This window comes from Ovis canadensis, chromosome 1 (genome assembly GCF_042477335.2).
Source record: "Ovis canadensis isolate MfBH-ARS-UI-01 breed Bighorn chromosome 1, ARS-UI_OviCan_v2, whole genome shotgun sequence".
NCBI lineage: Eukaryota > Metazoa > Chordata > Mammalia > Artiodactyla > Bovidae > Ovis > Ovis canadensis.
The window spans coordinates 87,129,090-87,150,017 of record NC_091245.1 but is presented as its reverse complement, the minus strand read 5'-3'; the positions used below and the strand labels follow the sequence as shown (position 1 = coordinate 87,150,017).

The 20,928-nt window shown below is 46.1% G+C and overlaps 1 protein-coding gene across 1 annotated transcript in view; it reads right to left on the bottom strand.

Moving 5' to 3' along the window:
• Window positions 1–3,138: 3,138 nt before the first annotated feature.
• ELAPOR1 (endosome-lysosome associated apoptosis and autophagy regulator 1) overlaps window positions 3,139–20,928 on the bottom strand; it is a 77,599-nt gene continuing 59,809 nt past the window's right edge. Inside the window, exons 14-22 of the mRNA XM_069599236.1 lie at window positions 19,249–19,512; window positions 16,113–16,286; window positions 13,678–13,858; window positions 13,275–13,371; window positions 12,489–12,590; window positions 8,450–8,576; window positions 8,193–8,371; window positions 7,094–7,259; window positions 3,139–5,968 (exon numbers count right to left, since the gene is read on the bottom strand). Coding sequence (XP_069455337.1) covers window positions 5,900–5,968; window positions 7,094–7,259; window positions 8,193–8,371; window positions 8,450–8,576; window positions 12,489–12,590; window positions 13,275–13,371; window positions 13,678–13,858; window positions 16,113–16,286; window positions 19,249–19,512 — 1,359 coding nt within the window. The 3' untranslated portion in view covers window positions 3,139–5,899. The remainder of the gene's footprint in view (window positions 5,969–7,093; window positions 7,260–8,192; window positions 8,372–8,449; window positions 8,577–12,488; window positions 12,591–13,274; window positions 13,372–13,677; window positions 13,859–16,112; window positions 16,287–19,248; window positions 19,513–20,928) is intronic.

Here is a 20,928-nt window from a genome sequence, read left to right as displayed (position 1 = left end):
GAACTAAACTGAACTGAACAGGAAGTTATTGATATTTCTCCTAGCAGTCTTGATTCCAGCTTGTGCTTCTTCCAGCCCAGCGTTTCTCATGATGTACTCTGTATATAAGTTAAATAAGCAGGGTGACAAGATACAGCCTTGACGTACTCCTTTTCTTATTTGGAATCAGTCTATTGTTCCATGTCCAGTTCTAACTGTTGTTTCCTGACCTGCATATAGGTTTCTCAAGAGGCTGGTCACGTGGTCTGGTATTGCACTCTTTCAGAATTTTCCACTGAACTGAACAGGAAGTTGCTGTTGCTGTACTTGTGCAACAAGGAGGAACCATTTAAAAATGGTCAGGGAGGGCTGCCTGGACACAGGGAACTTTGACCCTGCCTCTCCCTTCTTCAAACTGGAGCGAGGTGTCAGTTCTCCCGTCACTGTGTATCATCCCTGTGCTCAGTCGCTCAGTCATGTCTGACTCCTTGCGACCCCGTGGACTGTAGCCTGCCGGGCTCCTCTATCATGGGATTTTCCAGGCAACAATACTGGAGACGGTTGCCATTTCCTCCTCCAGGGGAATCTTCCCGACCCAGGGATCAAACCCACATCTCTTGTGTCTCTTTCATTTGCAGGCAGATTCTTTATCACTGCACCACCTGGGAAGCCCCCATATCAAATTGAGAAAGCCTCAATTTCTCTGTTTCTCCAATACCCATTGAGGCTCTGTGGTTCTTAGTTAAATGTCTTCTTTAAGTATTAGACCAAGTCCTTAGTATCTTCTTGCCTGGTTACTGGACAATGTGTTTCACGTCACACATTCACCCCTTCCACTCCTCCAGTCCCAGTTTCAAGCTTGGTCATGTTACTGCTTATTTGATACCCTGGGACCCAGTACAGTATATGGCTGAATTCATGTCAGTGAACTGCAGCACTCCCGTGTAATTATTTATTCACTATTGCATCCCAGTGGGTGAGTCAGGGAGGGTTTCACAGTGGAGTTACTTTGAAAACTGGATGGAGGTCTATCAGGTGAAGAGGAAAGCAAAAGCAGAGGCATATGTCACGGCAGGCAAGTAGGCCAGAGCTTATGACTGAGGAGCAGTGGAAAATGCAGTGTGGTTAGAGCGGCATATGTCAAGGCTGGGAGGTACGACAGCGCTCGTAACTGAGGAACAGTGAACATTTCAATGTGGTTAGAGTGTGTGGTGTAGAATAGGCGGTGCCAGTGGTAAAGAACCCGCTGCCAGTGCAGGAGATGTAAGAGATGCTGGTTCCATCCCCGGGTCGGGAAGGTACCCTGGAGCAGGGGATGTCAACCCACTCCAGTATCCTTCCCTAGAGAATCCCATGGACAGAGGAGCCTGGCAGGCTATAGTCCATAGGGTCACAAAGAGTCAGACACGACTTAAGGGCCTTAGCACAAGCACACACAGAGTATAAGTGTGTACAGTTAGGGACCATGTATACCATATTACTAAATCTGTTCCTCACCCATTATAGTGGGGCTAATACCTGCCTCTAGGCCTGTTCTGAGAACCAGGTGGGCAATGTTATGAAAGAACTTAGTTCACGCTTGATACGTAGAGATGTCTAATTTATGCGCGTTTCCTTTCCTATTTTCCTTCTTAGTTTAGATTTTGGACTTCCCTTGTGATTCAGTGGTTAAGAATTTCCCTGCCAACAGAGGGGACATGGGTTCAATCCAGGAAGAGTCCACATGCCGCAGAGCAAGTAAGGCTGTGAGCCACGACGGCCGAGCCCATGCGCCCTAGACCCCGTGCTCTGCAACAAAGCAGCCACTGCGGGAAGAAGCCTGAGTTCGCCAGCTGGAGAGTAGTCCCTGCTCCCTGCAACTAGAGGAGGCCTGCATGCAGCAGTGAAGACCCAGTGCAGCCAAAAATGAATGCAATTTAAGAGTTTAGATGTTAGCCCATAAGCAGGGGTAACATTTAAAATATTTAAATATTTAGGGAATTCCCTGGCAGTCCAGTGATTAAGACTTCCTTACTCTCACTGCCAAGGGCCTGGGTCTGATCCCTGATTGGGGAACTAAGATCCCACAGGCTGCATGGTGTAGCAAAATTTAATTAACTAGCTAGCCACCTGTATAACCCAGGTTTCCCTGGTAGCTCAGTGGTAAAGAATCCACCTGCAATGCCAGACGGAGGAGGCAATGGCACCCTACTCCAGTACTCTTGCCTGGAAAATCCCATGGACAGAGGAGCCTGGTGGGCTGTAGTCCATGGGGTCACGACTGAGCGACTTCACTTTCACGCACTGGAGAAGGAAATGGCAGCCCACTCCAGTGTTCTTGCCTGGAGAATCCCAGGGACAGGGGAGCCTGGTGGGCTGCCGTCTATGGGGTCGCACAGAGTCGGACACAACTGAAGCGACTTAGCAGCAGCAGCAGCAGCAATGCCGGAGACAAGGGTCTGATCCCTGGGTCAGGAAGATCCCCCGCAGTAGGAAATGGCAACCCACTCCAGTATTCTTGCCTGGAAAATCCCATGGAGAGAGGAGCCCGTAGGGCTATGCAGTCCATGGGGTCACAAAGAGTCAGGCATGACTTAGTGACTAAACAATAACAATACCCAGGTACCACCCAGTTGAAACAAATGTGGGTCACAACCAACCAACTGAGGGAATTCTTTCTAGGGACTAAGTGCCCTCAACTGGAGTAAAGGAAAGCACAGAAGCAGGAAAATCCAGCTGCACTGGGAAATGGTGGGTCCTTGATGTCCTCTAGGATTTTATCCACATCTAGTCCATGATAATCAATATCATACCCAAATAAGCTAATTTCACCTGTCTTTGTAGGCACATTGCTATGTGGCTGGCCTCAGTGCCACCCAAGAGAAAACTGAACTGGAGGGGAATGGAACTGACACGCTCAGCATTCCATGTGCTCTCTTTTCGATCCTCACCCAGTCTTGGGAGGTAAGGCATCCTCAGGTGTGTTTTATTGTTGTGGAAACTGAGGCTTTGATGGGTGGCTGATTGCTCAGCAGGTGGTGAGGTGCTTGTAGCAGAGGTCCCTCTTGCTCCCAAGTGCGCTCTCATCTCTGTCACTCTAGGGTTCCAGAGTCCTCCTCTTCAGCTTAAGTTTTAAGGGCATTTACCATTTCTCACTCACTCATCCAGCCATCAAACCTGTTTAAGAAAAACAACTGAAAGGTATATTTTTATTTCACAAAAAAAGTGTGACGCGCAATACCCATCCTCTAACAAACTACAAACTTTTGGAATACAGAGTAAAAAGGAGATCCGATCATTCTTGATGAGATAAAAATTTGGTTTCACAAAGTTGAAAAATCCATTACAAAGTCTCTGTTGTATAAATATAGTCTGTGTTGTCTTCAACGTAGAGTGAGACCAAAAAAAAAAAAAAGTTTTGTTGGCATAAGAAATCCCCTGGTCCTTTAATACACCAGTCTTCATTTGTACTCTCAGCCAAATACAAGTGACATCTACATGATAAGAGTTACATGTGTATTCTTGGACTCTAGGTAACTAAATGGAATTTATTATTTTATCTCCTGAGCCCACTCTCCCTCCCCTAAAAGCTTGTGCAAAACACTATAGTCTTAGTTTACTAAAGATTTTTCCTGTGTAAAATAACATGTGTGTGTTCTAAATTTGACTATGGTAATAGGTGTACAATTCTGTGAGTATACTAAAATCTGTTGAATTGTATGTTTTAAATGAGTGAATTGCATGGAATTTGAATTATACCTCAATAGAGCTATTAAAAAATATCTATCATTTCTAAGTTGCTAAGGGAGCAACAGATGACCATTATAGCATATCTCAGGAGTTCCTGGCAGGATGCAGGGAATATTTGCAGAAATAGGTACACTAAGGGATATAGAAAGGAGATTTTTGAAGTATTATGATTAAGCCAGTGGAGTTTGAGGTTGCTCTAGGATCACTCGGTTTCAAGATGTCAGAATAAGGAAATCAATGGGGTAGGTATTTTTTTCTGATTGATTCTAGCACAGTCTGTGTACCTTCTGTGGCCTTTGTCACAAAATAAAGTTATTTGGTGGAAAAGCAGATTCCTGGGGCATTGCTGAGACTCTGGAAAACTTTAGGCTGGCACGCAGAAGCTGACTCTCTGCCTCCACTGAGAGAAATTCCACCGTGGCCACAGGTTCTGAGAGCCTGAGTCCCACAGGAGGAGGAAGAAATTAGATACCAAAGAAAAGCTTCTAGATTTATTGAATCAAAGGGACTGCCTGCATTCAGTGATGCTGTTTCTGGCCAGAAGTCACAGCAGGGTTCCAGTTCTCACAGACCCTTCTATAAGACCATTGCCAGGGCAGCAGGGGCGGGTCATTGCGCAGCAGACAAACCATTTACAAGTGTCATCTCCAAGCTGGTCACCAAATGGCCATTTGAAGACAGGCACAAACCATGGGCAACTGGGCCCTTGAACCAGGACGTCATTCTAGCCAAATAGTGAGGGGAGGAGAATGGCCATTGGTCGAAAGAAAAAGAGGACTGAAACTCTTGCTCTGGTTTTACCATTCTAGTTAAAGTCCATCACTTACACTTGTTGTGAGAGTCGAGAAAAGGGGCAAAGAGGCCATTCACTTTACTCACCTGCAAGAACGGTGCTAGCAGAAGGTGGGGCCAGAAGTCATTTTCATTTTTTAGCACACAAAGCAAAGGAGAACACAAGCAGGAAAGACAGGGGCTTGAGAGTGCGAGGGTTCCCAGTTTGGCGAACACCTTGTCTAACTCCCCCAGCGTTTCCTCCCTGAAAACTGATCTGGATTTACTTACTGCTGGGGCATGGGCTAGAAGTCCATGCCTTCTTGGCCAGCCTACAGGTTGTTTGTTCTGTGGCCGAGCAGATGAACTAAGCTTAGAAGCAGGCACCATGGCCGCCCCAGGTCCAGCCCATTGTGGGCTGGTTTTCCAGTGTGGCCCCATTAAAACCTTGACCTGCTTGTGTTCTTCCAAAATATAATATGCGTGTTCCCTTATATGGTCCAAGCCTTTAGGTATGGGGTGCTCAAGGATGAGGAATTTTCCCCACTGGCAATGTTGTCATTTTGGGGTAAAAGCAAATAGAGAATAAAGCTAGAACATCTGAGGTTGGGGCTTACCTGGTTCCCTTTAGTGTCATAGGGACACGGTGGGAGATTTAAAATACGAAAAACCAAAAGGCGATTCTAGGGGGAGAAGAGATCCATCAGGGCTTTGGGCATTTTCTCGACAAACTTTTTCCTTTGGCTCCAGTGAGAACAGTTAGAGCTTACTCAAGAAAAGGGAATGAAGTTTTTAAAACAAAATAAAACCTTCGTTTATTGCCTCTTTGTGCTTATCAGGCCTTTTCTTACCCAGGGCTTACTCATCTGGCCCCCAGCCTGTCCATTATACCAGTTGGAGCCAGTTATCCAGGAGAGATGAATCCAGGCAACCAGGAAGATGGATGGTCCATCAGGGGATGCCAATACCCTCCTCACCCAGCCTCTCTCCCAAAGAGATCATGAGCTGAGGGCAATGATCAGGAGAAACTCCTGGCTGCTTCTGCCCTGAAATAAGAGGACAGCAGGAGCCATTTCTATACTTAAAAAGAGAGGAATACTTTTGTCCCAGAGCAATAAGAAATATGAGCAGATGAAGCTATGGCTCTGGCGGCTGGTCCATTTTGGGAAACAAGATGCAAGCAAGGGAGTAATATATAAACAAGGTGTGGGTATATTTGGCAGGTTTGAGGCAAGCAGAAAGGAAGGTTTGGATACTCTATAAAAAGAAAACAAAGATCTGGAATTCAAACTTCTTCTGATAAGGCCACGACGAAGAGATTTCCAGCAGTGGGTGCTGCAGGAGGGTGGCACCCACGTTGCCACAGGCTTGCAAGGTGACGTGCCCAGGTGAGGAGGCAGGTGAGGCAGGGCAGTGTCCCTCACAGGTCCATGTCTGGGCCTCCTGAGGATGTCTTCAGCGGCACCGAGTCAAACCCATCAGGAGTCCTCTGAAAGAGAGATGGTGACAGGAGCTGGCTGCTGCACATGGGCAAGTTTGGGGAACAAAGGAGAGAAATGGAAAAGAGGCAACAGAAAGAACCCTCCTGAAATTCCTGCCTTCAGTGGCTTCGTGGAAACAGGAACATAAGATAGCCTCTATTCTTCTTGCTCCCTTCAGTCAGTCAGAGGATGAGAAATATCTTTAAACCCCTTGTTTTGCATCTTTGTTGAATTCTAGAAGTTCCAGAAAGACCTAAGCATCCCAGGGTAAACTATTCTCCCATTGGTTAAACAAAAAGCATTCAAGGTCTAAGGAGGCCAAGGGAGTTACCCTGGAAGGTCAGCACAAAGGGAATGAGATTCGGCCAAGTAAACACCTACCCACCTTCCTTTCCTTTTCTGTTGCCACCTTCTCCACCCAGGTTGGATAAATTGGTCAGGGCAGCAGTGAACTGTGGGTGCTGGCAGAGTGGGGCTGCAGAGGGCGATGACCCTGGAGGAATTACTCGAATGCTCTCTGCTTGCCCCAGGCCCAGCAACAGTGTGGTCTGTCTTAGGTTTATGAGCTTCAGACTCATTCAGCCACACATACAGAGTCAGCTCTCCCAGTTCAGAACTGTTCAAGAGTGACCAACTTAGATGAAGCTGTAACTCAGCCTCCAAAGGACAGGGGCCTGACACCCAGGGGACAGGACCCTCCACTGGCCAAAGGAGAGCCTCACTTCTACCAGAAGTTGACCCTAGAGGTCATCCCTTCCCCTCCCTCCAAAATACAAAAAGGTTTTTGGTTTATTGTTTTGTTTTGGTTTTGGGGGGATGGAGGGTGATTCTGAACCACATGGGTGGTTCAGTCCTCCTTCTGGAAGTTAAAAGGCCCAAACAGCCCATCCACTGGAGTGCATGTTGGCAGAGAAGGAGCCTTGTGCAGAGCAGTCCTGGGCCTCAGGGGAAAAAAGTATTTGTGTGAAAATACAGAAGACAGAAGCCAGGATTCTCAAGGCGGGAGGATAGAAGAGTATGGAGGGTAGGGAGCAGAACAGTGGTCCCTAAACAGTCGGGGGTCTCAGTGTCCTAGGACTGATGTCTTCTCCTGGCCTCCAGGGTGACCTCAGTGCACTGGCCACCCTCCCTACCTTGGAGGTAAATGATTTGATCTTCCCAAAGAGTGACTTTTTGCTGGTAAAGATGAGGTCATCCTCCACATCCTCGCCTTCCATGATGGCACAGCTATCAGCGGCTGGCAGGTCACAGTCCTTGAGGGTAGCATTCATCACCAGCTTGGAGTACTTGTACTCTAGCCTATGAAACAAGGGAATGGGGAAGACAAGACACCAAACTGTAATAAAAGGAAAAGGAGAAAGGTTGGGCTAAAAAGAGATATTTCCTTGCCATGGGTGATGGAACTGAAACATAGCAAAATGGTGTTAGGCTGGGGATTTGGCTAGGGAATCTGATTCCCAAGTCGGGGATCTTTTCCCTTAAGTCTAGGTGTTTCTATGATTTCAAAGTTGAACAGAAACCATGAAACTGTAAAACCATTTTTATCATTAATAATAGCAAATTAAGAATTTCCTTTGCATTTCTTTTGAGATTTAACAGCTTTTCATAGACTGCCATGTGGTACCATCCCTGTTTAGGAGTTAAGATGCACACGTGTGCGCTGAGTCACTTCAGTTGTGTCTGACTCTTTGTGACCCCATGGACTGTAGACCGCCAGGCTCCCTTGTCCATGGGATTCTCCAGGCAAGAATCCTGGAGTGGGTTGCCATGCCCTCCTCCAGGGGATCTTCCTGGAGGATCTGAACCCATGTCTCCTGCATAGCAGGCAGATTCTTTACTGCTGAGCCACTGCGGAAGCCCTGAGGAGTCAGCATAACCAAGGTATATACTGGATGAGTGGCTCAACAAGCCTCTGGCCAGAGTCACAGGGACTGTAAGGTGAGGTGAAGTTGCTCAGTCGTGTCCAACTCTTTGCGACCCCGTGGACTGTAACCTACTAGGCTTCTCCGTTCATGGGATTCTCCAGGCAAGAATACTGGAGTGGGTTGCCATTTCCTTCTCCAAGGGATCTTCCCGACCCAGGGATCGAACCCGGGTCTCCTGCATTGCAGGCAGATGCTTTAACCTCTGAGCTACCAGGGACCAAAGAGCAGCCCTGTGAATTTATACTCTCAGATACTCTCCTCCCAGCTCAACAATCCAGCCTTAGCCATCCCCAAACCCATCACGTACTTTTGATTCTTTTTCCAAAAGTAACAGGTCAAGACGGTGAGCAGGATGGCGGTGCAGGTGCCTGCGGAGATGCCCACTTTCAGCCAGAAGTCTATCGTTTTGCAGATGGTGACTCTCTGCTCAGGCAGGGAGATGCCACCGGAGCACAGCTTTGGTTCTCGCCACACGTAAGTAGTCTTCTGTTGGGGAGGAAAAACAAGGAACTCAGATATCACACTCACCTGTCTCCTGGGAAGTCCCCAAGCAGAGACGCCTACCTGGATGCCAGCCACGCAGCTGCTGACGATAGCATGGTAGTCGGCAGTTGAGCAGAGGGGGCAAGCAGCCACGCTCTCCCACAGGAAGTGGAAGTTACAGCCATCACAGGTCCCATCGGAGCACTTGCTAACAGAGCAGAAAGGAGACTTGAGCGTGCGCTGGACCAACAGTCTAACAACAGGAAGATGTGGCTGGAGTCCTATCATGTCATAAATTGCCTGATCCGTCTTCTCCTTGTCAGACTGCCAGTTCCATCGTGACCCTTCCAACTAGTTCTTCGCCTTCGTTTTGCTCTCTGATTTCCCTGATGATAAGAGGCCTTTCCAGGGCCTTCATCGGGGCCCCCACCCTCTGCCCGTATGTTTCTCCCGACATCAGATGAGAACCCATGTAAGCTGTCTGAGCTCTAGCACAGCTGCCCAACTAACCCCTCAGAAACTCCTGTTCTCCCCATGGACATGGGACATTTTGCAAAAGTCACTTTTTTCTTTCATTTTAAAGTTTTTATTTTCTATTGGGGTATAGCTGATTAACAAACAATGTTGTGAGAGTTTCCGGTGAACAGTGAAGGGACTCAGCCATACATGTACATGTATCCATTCTCCCCCAAACTCCATCCAGGCTGCCGCATAACATTGAGCAGAGTTCCCTGTGCTGTGCAGTAGGACCTTGTTGTTTATCCATTTTAAATACAGCAGTGTGTAGAGCTTCCTGTGGAGGGTTGAGTGTGGGGGCCAATGTTTGGGAATGAACTTCAGGTCACTGCTGCCTGCAATGTACTTTACTGTAATGTTTGCAACAAGAGTAGTGACCATACATTTTAACACCACTGCTGGGTCACAGTGTGCCCCTTGGCTCCCCATCTCCCTGATCAGCATTGCCTAGTGCAGCATTTTCCAAACCGTCTTCCTTAAGACATGGGTACCCTCAAGATGTGAGTGTTAAGTGAAAAGAGGAAGGTAGGGGGGAAGGTGGTTGTTGTTGTTTAGTTGATAAGTCATGTCTGATTCTATCACAACCCCATGAACTGTGGCCCACTAGTCTCCTCTCTCCATAGGGTATCCCAGGCAAGAGTACTGCAGTGTGTTGCCATTTCCTTCTCCAGGGGATCTTCCTGGAGGATCGAACCCTCATCTCCTTCATGGGCAGGCAGATTCTTTACCACTGAGCCACCAGGGAAGCCTGGGGCTTCCTGTAATCAAATTAGTTCAAGAGTCCTTGAATTCAAAATTGGGTCTTTCAGCTGTAGATTCTTAGGATTCCCTAAACTTTACTAATTTGATAATAAGAAGGATCTCTTATCTCATTGAAGAAAGTAGGGAAAACCACTAGACCATTCAGGTATGACCTAAATCAAATTCCATATGATTATACAGTGGAAGTGAGAAATAGATTTAAGGGACTAGATCTGATAGATAGGGTGTCTGATGAACTATGGACAGAGGTTCGTGACATTGTACAGGAGACAGGGATCAAGACCAACCCCAAGAAAAAGAAATGCAAAAAAGCAAAATGGCTGTCTGGGGAGGCCTTATAAGTAGCTATGAAAAGAAGAGAGGCGGATAGCAAAGGAGAAAAGGAAAGATACAAGCATCTGAATGCAGAATTCCAAAGAATAGCAAGGAGAGATAAGAAAGCCTTCCTCAGCAATCAATGCAAAGAAATAGAGGAAAACAGAATGGGAAAGACTAGAGATCTCTTCAAGAAAATTAGAGATACCAAGGGAACATTTCATGCAAAGATGGGCTTGATAAAGGACAGAAATGATATGGACCTAATAGAAGCAGAAGATATTAAGAAGAGGTGGCAAGAAGAATACATAGAAGAACTGCACAAAAAAGATCTTCACGACCCAGATAATCACGATGGTGTGATCACTCACCTAGAGCCAGACATCCTGGACTGTGAAGTCAAGTGGGCCTTAGAAAGCATCACTATGAACAAAGCTAGTGGAGGTGATGGAATGCCATTGAGCTATTTCAAATCCTGAAAGATGATGCTGTGAAAGTGCTGCACTCAATATGCCAGCAAATTTGGAAAACTCAGCAGTGGCCACAGGACTAGAAAAGGTCAGTTTTCATTCCAATCCCAAAGATAGGCAAAGCCAAAGAATGCTCAAACTACTGCACAATTGCACTCATCTCACATGCTAGTAAAGTCATGCTCAAAATTCTCCAAGCTAGGCTTCAGCAATACATGAACCTTGAACTTCCAGATGTTCAAGGTGGTTTTAGAAAAGGCAGAGGAACCAGAGATCAAATTGCCAACATCCGCTGGATCATGGAAAAAGCAAGAGAGTTCCAGAAAAACATCTATTTCTGCTTTATTGACTATGCCAAAGCCTTTGACTGTGTGGATCACAAGAAACTGTGGAAAATTCTGAAAGAGATGGGAATACCAGACCACCTGACCTGCCTCTTGAGAAATCTGTATGCAGGTCAGGAAGCAACAGTTAGAACTGGACATGGAACAACAGACTGGTTCCAAATAGGAAAAGGAGGACGTCAAGGCTGTATATTCTCACCTGCTTATTTAACTTACATGCAGAGTACATCATGAGAAATGTTGGGCTGGAAAAAGCACAAGCTGGAATCAAGATTGCTGGGAGAAATATCACTAACCTCAGATATGCAGATGACACCACCCTTATGGCAGAAAGTGAAGAGGAACTAAAAAGCCTCTTGATGAAAGTGAAAGAAGAGAGTGAAAAAGTTGGCTTAAAGCTCAACATTCAGAAAACGAAGATCATGGCATCTGGTCCCATCACTTCATGGGAAATAGATGGGGAAACAGTGGAAACAGTGTCAGACTTTATTTTTGGGGGCTCCAAAATCACTTCAGATGGTGATTGCAGCCATGAAATTAAAAGACGCTTATTCCTTGGGAGAAAAGTTATGACCAACCTAGATAGCTATTCAAAAGCAGAGACATTACTTTTCCAACAAAGGTCTGTCTAGTCAAGGCTATGGTTTTTCCAGTGGTATGGACGTATGGATGTGAGAGTTGGACTGTGAAGAAAGCTGAGCGCTGAAGAACTGATGCTTTTGAACTGTGGTGTTGGAGAAGACTCTTGAGAGTCCCTTGGACTGCAAGGAGATCCAACCAGTCCATTCTAAAGGAGGTCAGTCCTGGGTGTTCTTTGGAAGGACTGATGCTGAGGCTGAAACTCCAATACCTTGGCCACCTCATGCGAAGAGCTGACTCATTGGAAAAGACTCTGATGCTGGGAGGGATTGGGGGCAGGAGGAAAAGGGGACAAGAGGATGAGATGGCTGGATGGCATCACTGACTCGATGGACATGAGTTTGAGTGAACTCTGGGAGCTGGTGATGGACAGGGAGGCTTGGCGTGCTGCAATTCATGGGGTCGCAAAGAGTCGGACACGACTGAATGACTGAACTGAACTGAACTGATTATCTCATTGAGCTTCCCTGGTGGCTCAGATGGTAAAGCACCCGCCTGCAGTGTGCGAGACCCTGCCGGGGTCCATCCCTGGGTTGGGAAGATCCTTTGGAGGAGGGTATGCCAACCCACTCAAGTATTCTTGCCTGGAGAGTCCCCATGGACAGAAGAGCCTGGTGGGCTACAGTCCATGGGGTCACAAAGAGTGACTGAGCAACTAAGCACATTATCTCATTATCTCCAGTCTCATTACCTCATTTAATCCTCATAACAACCCCCTGAAGGAATTTATTGTCATCCTCATTTTGCAAATAAAGAAGAGGCCTAGAGAAGATAAGAACTATATCCATAACAGAGCTGGCAAGTATAGAAGGGGAATTGAATCTGGCCCTCAGCCCTAGCTGTTAGTCACTCTGCTGCACAGCTGCCCACACACTCTAGAGAGTGAGGATAGCTTCTACTCTTCTGCTCCATCCTTGACATCTAAAGATCGAGTGTTTGGAACCACGACTGTGTCCCCAAGAGCCCATTAATGGAGCGCAGACGATTTTCTCTTTTGCTCGTCTTCGGTAATCTCTGTTTGGTCCTTGGGATGGAGTGATGCCAAGGAAGGGAGGCTATGTCACATCCCTTTACCTTGGCAGTGACAGACTTCCAGGAGCAGGCTTGAGGGGGCTGCATCTGACTCGGATGGTGGTTGACCTCCCAGAGCTGCAAGACTGGGTCACATCATTGGACCTGCAGAGCAAACAGCCCCCATGGGGGAAAGAGTCACTCACTGGTGCCGTCGGAGAGCTGCTAAGTGAAGTTAGCATGGAGCAGATGCCTGGCTGGGGAAGTCTGGTCTGACACATAGGAGATAGTGGGGGTCAGGTAGATCTGGTCAAGGGGAAATGCACTGGTCTAGGAAAGGCCGTGCTGTGCTCAGTTGCTCAGTCATGTCTGACTCTTTAGCGACCTCATGGACTATTGCCCATCAGGCTCCTCTGTCCATGGGATTTCCCAGGCAAGAAGACTGGAGTGGGTTGCCATGCCCTCCTCCAGGGCATCTTCCCCACCCCGGGATCAGACCTGTTGTCTTCTCTGTCTCCTGCATTGCAGGTGGACTGTTTGCCACTGAGCCACCGGGGAAGCACTAGGAAAGGCTAGCAGGTGCATTAAGATTGGAATCTCCTTAGACGGGAGGGGTTGTCCACCCCAGGTCATCCAATATTCCTCACTGCCACCAGGGGCACACCTGCCCCAGTAATACCCAAGTAGCTGGGCTGGGGAACTCTCAGCCTTTAGAGCTCTCTGCTGGGTGGGTCTGCTAGACCTTGTTCTGGCTTGATAAGCAGTAGGTGGCTAAAGAGGGAGGGACGCCACAGAGATTGCGGAGAAGCCCTGGGTTTCACTTGCATTAGCCTGGCCTCTCATTTTCACCTATAAAAGAAGATCACGTCCGGTATTCCCAGGGACTCCGGGTGGAAAAGTTCAGCTGGGGAGGTGATGCCATCCAGAGTCATATCTGTTGTCACCCCTGCCAAATTAGAGCTCCTAATTAGTTCTCACTAGTAGCACTTAGCTGGCAACCACTTTAGTTCTTCCAATACCTGTTCACATCCCACCTTCCTTCATCTCATCACATCCCTGAGTGGCTCAGGAGAGGGCAAACCAAAGGTTTATCAGTGGCCCCAGGGGCCCTTGGTACCCCCGGATGGAATAGGAAACAGAGGTCAGGAGGTTGGGCCCCTCACTTGGGGCCTTTTAGCTTAGAGTCTGGGAGCCTCACTCATTCTTCACACAGACACACACTCAAACAGGTGAGAAAGACTGAGGTACTCACCGATAAGCCGGTCTGCGAGGCTGACAGGCTGCGAGGACACCCCGGCCTTGTAGCCTGTCACCTCTGGGGGAATGATGACCGCCTGGCACACGTAGGCTGTGATGGGTTTGGAGAAACCGGACTCACCCTCAGGGATCCGGAGGTCGGTGACATTGTCAGTGCACACGGACATTTTCTTACCCTGGGCAGGGGGTGCAGGAGGAAGTGGGAGGGAATGTGTGGTCACAGAAGAAATCCCTAAAGGGAACAGGGAGCAGTTCCTCCACGTTTAAAACTTTAGCCTTCTAAGAGCACGCTGCAGTGGAATGATTCATCCCCGTGCTAATTACAAGACAGACTTCAAAGGATAAAAAAAGCTAAGAATAAGGCCTGGGTGTCCTCGTTTCTGGAACTCTGGCCCAGAGATCCCCAGTCTTTTATTTCCTTGGAATCACCTGGAGCCCCTTATGAGCAGTGTTGGGATGGTGGCAAGCTGATTGGCAGATCTAATCTAGCAGCCTACCAGCTAAGGGCCTTCCTTATCCTAGTCAGATGTCTAGGCAGATCCTGAAATGTGTAACTGATCTCATGAAATTGATTTGGGCATCTGGCCTCCTTCCCATTCACTCTCCGTGTCTTCCATGGAGCTGTGATTCTACCATACTTATCTTGGGAGAGGAAATGGCAACCCACTCCAGCATTGTTGCCTGGAAAATTCCATGGACAGAGGAGCTTGGTGGGCTACAGTCCATGGGGTCACAAGGAGTCAGACAAGACTGAGTGACTAACACTTTCTTTTCTTATCTTGGGAGGACTTTCCAGAGTGTCCTGGGGGTTAAAACAAACCCCATAACCAGCCCTCTTCCTGCCTTGAGGTAGAACATCTTAGGACCAATTGGAACCTATTCTATTTAAAAATATTTATCAGCAGAAGAAACACTGCTTCTCCTCCAGTCCGTAACAACACAAACTCTATAGAGTAGAACTCAGGAAAACAATGGGAACTGGACTCCTTCTTTGAGAGTTTGTAATAGAAGAAATATTGAGATATTTTTCCTTCAAAATCCTTTAAATTTATAGATGAATTATAATTTGTTTGCTAATATAAGGTCACTTGTTCAGTATTTTAAATTGAAGCAGACTAAGCATTTATAATGCAGGATTTTCAAAATGATAAATTTAATTAGAAATAGACCCAAGTTGCTAAATCTGGTGTCTTACTTCCTTTTCAAGATTGTAAGAATCAGAAAAGGAACATGAGAACAGAAAGGTATCTTTACATTATATAAGAATAAGCAAAGAAAAATAAAACTCACAGACTCTCCAAATTTCCATCTTTTCTCTCCCAACTCACCCAACGAAACTTTTGCTACATGGGGCTTGCTTTAATTAGTCTCCAGTTCCCAAGTTATCACTAACTGTCACTTCAGAGCCTTTCTTTTAACTTCTTCAGACTTTTTAAAAACAGGACAGAGACATTTGTCTCTAATCTTTCACAGATAGTTTATTTCTTGGCATGTTCTCTCTATAAACACAAACCAGCTATTTTGCATGCTGCAGAAGATGGGTAGAAGCTGTGTGGTGTAAAGGCCTTACCTCTACATAGAGTCACAGATTAAATGTTCAAGATGCTGTTTATTTTGCAACATTTGAAACTAACTTTCCAACCTCTGAACATGGCTTGTTAGTATTACCCTTTACAAATATTTCCTCCTTTTAAATTTGTATCCAGAATATTTGGGGCATCTTGAAATGCTAATGGTAACATGTGGTGTCAGCAAAGATACATGTAGATGAAATTATGAGTAGTTTATTTTATCCAGCTTTTAGAAAACAAAAGACAGGTGTCATGATTTCTGAAGACTGCTTTTTTAAGGAAAAAAATCTTTCTCCTGCATAGTTTTTTTTTTAATTGAAGTATAGTTGATGTATGAGTATAGTTTTTATATAATCATTTTATATAATGGAATAAAGGTCATTTTATATATATTTTATATATCATTATGTATATATTTTATATATCATTTTATATAAGGGAATAAGGTCAGGGAGGAGTTAATGTACACCTTATTCTACTTTATTTAAGTAATTAACTTATTTTGGCTGTGCTGTGTGGCTTGTGGGATCTTAGTTCCCTGACCAGGGACCAAACCCAGGCCCCAGCAGGAAACACACCAAGCCTTACCCACTGGACCGCCAGGGAATTCCCCACACATTATTTCATTTAATTTATTTTTTAATTCCCCTCCTCTGATTTCAAATATGTTCATTTTCCTAAATGTTTGTAATCCAAATGATCTGATTTTAGAGGAGAAAGTCCTCAGGAAGAATTATAACCATTTGAAAATCTCTGAATCTGCCCCATCCGCTGCTATCTGAACCTCCTATGTCCTCTGGCCTCTGATTCGCTGGCGCCCCCCTTTCTGTTCTCACGCTGTCCGTCCTATACAGCTTACCTGATTTCCGCAGAGACTGAGGGTAAAGTGGTGGAAGTATTTCAGTCCTTTGGAAGTGAAGCTTGGCCCTCCAGCCAGAGAGATGGTCTTTTCCAAAGCCGAGAAGTTGTACTCGAAAGTCCTGGTCGGACTGCTGACTGAGAAGGTACAGTCGCTGTAGCACAGAGAGTGTATCTGAGGGGAGAGGGGCCATCAGGCTGGCAGGGCCTCGAAGGGGCCCTGGAGAACGGCGCTAGTCACCCCAGCCCGGTCCAGCCCAGGCAGGGTGAGAGAAGAGGAAGCGTGGATTAGGGGTGGGCATTGAAAGATGCGAAAGAGGAGCGAGGGAGGCTGTGTACATCTTGCCATGCCAGTATTAGCACATATATGATGTATGAACCTCTCATTTTCAGGTGGGTAGTCGGATCAGATTCTGTACCTTGTTCCTATGCCTAGATTATAAAACTCCCTCAAGAAACAAGATAGCCCTTCTTATGTTCAAGCAGAAACTCACCTAGAGCCAGACATCCTGGGATGTGAAGTCAAGTGGGCCTTAGGAAGCATCACTATGAACAAAGCTAGTGGAGGTGATGGAATTCCAGTGGAGCTATTTCAAATCCTAAAAGATGATGCTGTGAAAGTGCTACACTCAATATGCCAGCAAATTTAGAAAACTGAGCAGTGGCCACAGGACTAGAAAAGGTCAGTTTTCATTCCAATCCCAAAGAAAGGCAAAGCCAAAGAATGCTCAAACTACTGCACAATTGCACTCATCTCACACACTAGCAAAGTAATGCTCAAAATTCTCCAAGCCAGGCTTCAGCAATACGTGAACTGTGAACTTCCAGATGTTCAAGGTGGTTTTAGAAAAGGCAGAGGAACCAGAGATCAAATTGTCAACATCCACTGGATCATAAAAAAGCAAGAGAATTTCAGAAAAACATCTATTTCTGTTTTATTGACTGTGCCAAAGCCTTTGACTGCATGGATCACAATAAACTGTGGAAAATTCTGAAAGAGGTGGGAATACCAGACCACCTGACCTGCCTCTTGAGAAATCTGTATGCAGGTCAGGAAGCAACAGTTAGAACTGGACATGGAACAACAGACTGGTTCCAAATAAGAAAAAGAGTATGTCAAGGCTGTATATTGTCACCGAGCTTATTTAACTTACATGCAGAGTACATCATGAGAAACGCTGGGCTGGATGAAGCACAAGCTGGAATCAAGATTGCTGGGACAAATATCACCAACTTCAGATATGCAGATGACACCATCCTTATGGCAGAAAGTGAAGAACTAAAGAGCCTCTTGATGAAAGTGAAAGAGGAGAGTGAAAAAGTTGGCTTAAAGCTCAACATTCAGAAAACGAAGATCATGGCATCTGGTCCCATCACTTCATGGGAAATAGATGGAGAAACAGTGGAAACAGTGTCAGACTTTAATTTTTTGGGCTCCAAAATCACTGCAGACAGTGACTGTAGCCATGAAATTAAAAGACGCTTATTCCTTGGGAGAAAAGTTATGACCAACCTAGACAGCATATTAAAAAGCAGAGACAAAGGTCTGTCTAGTCAAGGCTATGGTTTTTCCAGTAGTCATGTATGGATGTGAGAGTTGGACTATAAAGAAAGCTGAACACCAAGGAATTGATGCTTCTGAACTATGGTGTTGGAGAATACTCTTGAGAGTCCCTTGGACTGCAAGGAGATCCAACCAGTCCATCTTAAAGGAAATCAGTCCTGAATATTCATTGGAAGGACTGATGTTGAAACTGAAACTCCAATACTTTGGCCACCTGATGCAAAGAGCTAACTCATTTGAAAAGACCTTGATGCTGGGAAAGATTGAAGGTGGGAGGAGAAGGGGACAAGAGAGGATGAGGTGGTTGCATGGCATCACTGAATCAATGGACATGAGTTTGAATAAACTCCAGGAGTTGGTGAACTCCTTCCCTGGTGGCTCAGACGGTAAAGCGTCTGCCTGCAATGTGGGAGACCTGGGTTCGATTCCTGGGTCGGGAAGATCCCCTGGAGAAGGAAATGGCAATCCATTCCAGTACTATTGCCTGGAAAATCCCATGGACAGAGGAGCCTGGTAGGCTACAGTCCATGGGGTCGCAAAGAGTCGGACACAACTGAGCGACTTCACTTTCCAGGAGTTGGTGATGGACAGGGAGGCCCGGAGTGCTGCAGTCCCTGGGGTAGCAAAGAGTCGGATACGACTGAGTGACTGAACTGAACTGAACTGAACTGAAGTGGAAGAAGGGTGCCCAGGATAACAGAAGAGAAACTACAAGTCTGTCCACCCTCCCCCACTTAAAATTCACTGACCTCCAGATTCCTTTTCCCAAGTCTCTTTATAGGAAATTGAAACATAAACCCCTTTCTTGGTCATTTTAAGGTCAATCCCTCCCTTTACAGCAGAAGAGGCTGCAGGGAGGAAGTCTGTGGCAAGAGTCCAGGGTGTCCCAGTAAGGTTGCCAGAGATCTGCAGAACGGCTGCACTTGCTGCACAGCTAAACTGAGCAACGTCTGCAGACTGCGTAGCGTCTTACAAATGTGTGGCCACAGGGTTGTGATCAGTAAAATACAAGCTCATTGAAAAGCATTAATGTATAACTAAGAACTTCTGGTCGTAGGATTCACTTTCTCAGATTCAGAAAATGCATGGGCCAACAGCACTGCTGTTTCACTTTAGAAGAAAGCCCTGGGAGAGGAGGCAGCAATGACAGGTAACTACATGTCCCAGCAAAGGTGGGTTACCATTCCAAGAAGGGGGGCAAATTCCCTCAATAACAAGCTGGAATGAAGCAGGCTGAATTTGAGCCACAAGTCCCAAGACTGCTTCCCTTTCAGTCTCTGCACAGATGCTAAATAACCCTCTGGACCAGAGGGCTGCAGATTTCCATTACCCATCACCTGAAGATGAGACTTGTCAATGACTGAGACCCAGACCCTGAAAACCAACCAGTACAAGCTGAGAACTCTCCATCTATGGTCACAAACTGGATGGGTTTCCTCTAGGACTCTAACCTGGGAGTGTACTAGGGGGAGTTTGGATATCGGCCCCTTAGGAACGCCACCCAGGACCTGGCACCATCTGAGCTGGCCCATTCAGAGACGCGAAGTTAGGCTGCTTAGCCAACTACTGGCACCTTGTTGCTCCTGGTCCCTGGACCACAGGGCATGCAGGCCTGGGCACCATAAGGCTGGTGGGCTTTCAGGATCGTGTTAGGAGGACAGGAGTGGCAGGTTCCTGAATCCCGATCAATATAGTAGCCAGCAGGACAAGAGGTGCAGGAGGAGCCCATGTCAGAGGCTTCCAGGGCACACGGACGGCAGTAAGAAGCCACCCCGTCCATGACATTGGTGACGTTGATGGAGTAGATCTTGGCAACATCACTGGTATACTTTCTTCCCTGGAAACAAAGACACAAGAGGAGAGTGAGCTTGGCCTGCCTTGGCCTGAGAAGGAGCAATTGAGTGCTCTGGAAATAATAGAATATGACTTAATCTTTTTTATCCTGTGATACTCGAGAAAAATCTTTAGAAGCACCCTGTTCTTTTTACTCACCTAACATCATGAGAAACGCTGGACTAGAAGAAACACAAGCTGGAATCAAGATTGCCTGGCAAAATATCAATAACCTCAGATATGCAGATGACACCACCCTTATGGCAGAAAGTGAAGAGGAACTAAAAAGCCTCTTGATGAAAGTAAAAGAGGAGAGTGAAAAAGTTGGCTTAAAGCTCAACATTCAGAAAACGAAGATCATGGCATCCAGTCCCATCACTTCATGGGAAGTAAATGGGGAAACAGTGGAAACAGTGTCAGACTTTATTGTTTTGGGCTCCAAATCACTGCAGATGGTGACTGCAGCCATGAAATTAAAAGATGCTTACTCCTTGGAAGAAAAGTTATGACCATCCTAGATAGTGTATTAAAAAGCAGAGACATTACTTTGCCGACTAAGATCCGTCTAGTCAAGGCTATGCTTTTTCCTGTGGTCATGTATGGATGTGAGAGTTGGACTATGAAGAAGGCTGAGCCCTGAAGAATTGATGTGTTTGAACTGTGGTGTTGGAGAAGACTCTTGAGAGTCCCTTGGACTGCAAGGAGATCCAACCAGTCCATTCTGAAGGAGATCAGCCCTGGGATTTCTCTGGAAGGAATGATGCTAAAGCTGAAACTCCAGTACTTTGGGCACCTCATGCGAAGAGTTGACTCATTGGAAAAGACTTTGATGCTGGGAGGGATTGGGGGCAGGAGGAGAAGGGGATGACAGAGGATGAGATGGCTGGATGGCATCACTGACTTGATGGACGTGAGTCTGAGTGAACTCCGGGAGTTGGTGATGGACAGGGAGGCCTGGCGTGCTGCAATTCATGGGGTTGTAAAGAGTCGGACACGACTGAGCGACTGAACTGAACTGAACAGTATCTTTTAGTGTGCATTTTTTGCCATTTTAAAGTAAGGACTGAACAATTTAGATGATGTATAAAAATATTCAGTACCATGGGGAAATATGTAGTAGGTATTTATATTTTTTAAAAAGCAGATTTTTCCCCTTATAAAAGAAAAAAAGTATTTATAGTGAAATAAAGATGGTATAGAAGATACTCCATATGCTAACTATGTTATCTCTGGGTAGTAGGATTATGGGTGGTTTTCTTCTTTTTGCTTTTTTTTTTTTTTTGCTTATTTCTAAGTTTTCTTCCAGTGAACTTACATTACTTTGAGTTAAGATAAAACCAGAGTTATTATTATTAAAGCAAGAACAGGACTGAACAGGGTACACCAGGTCAGGTACCACATATATCCTATCCTCAGGATA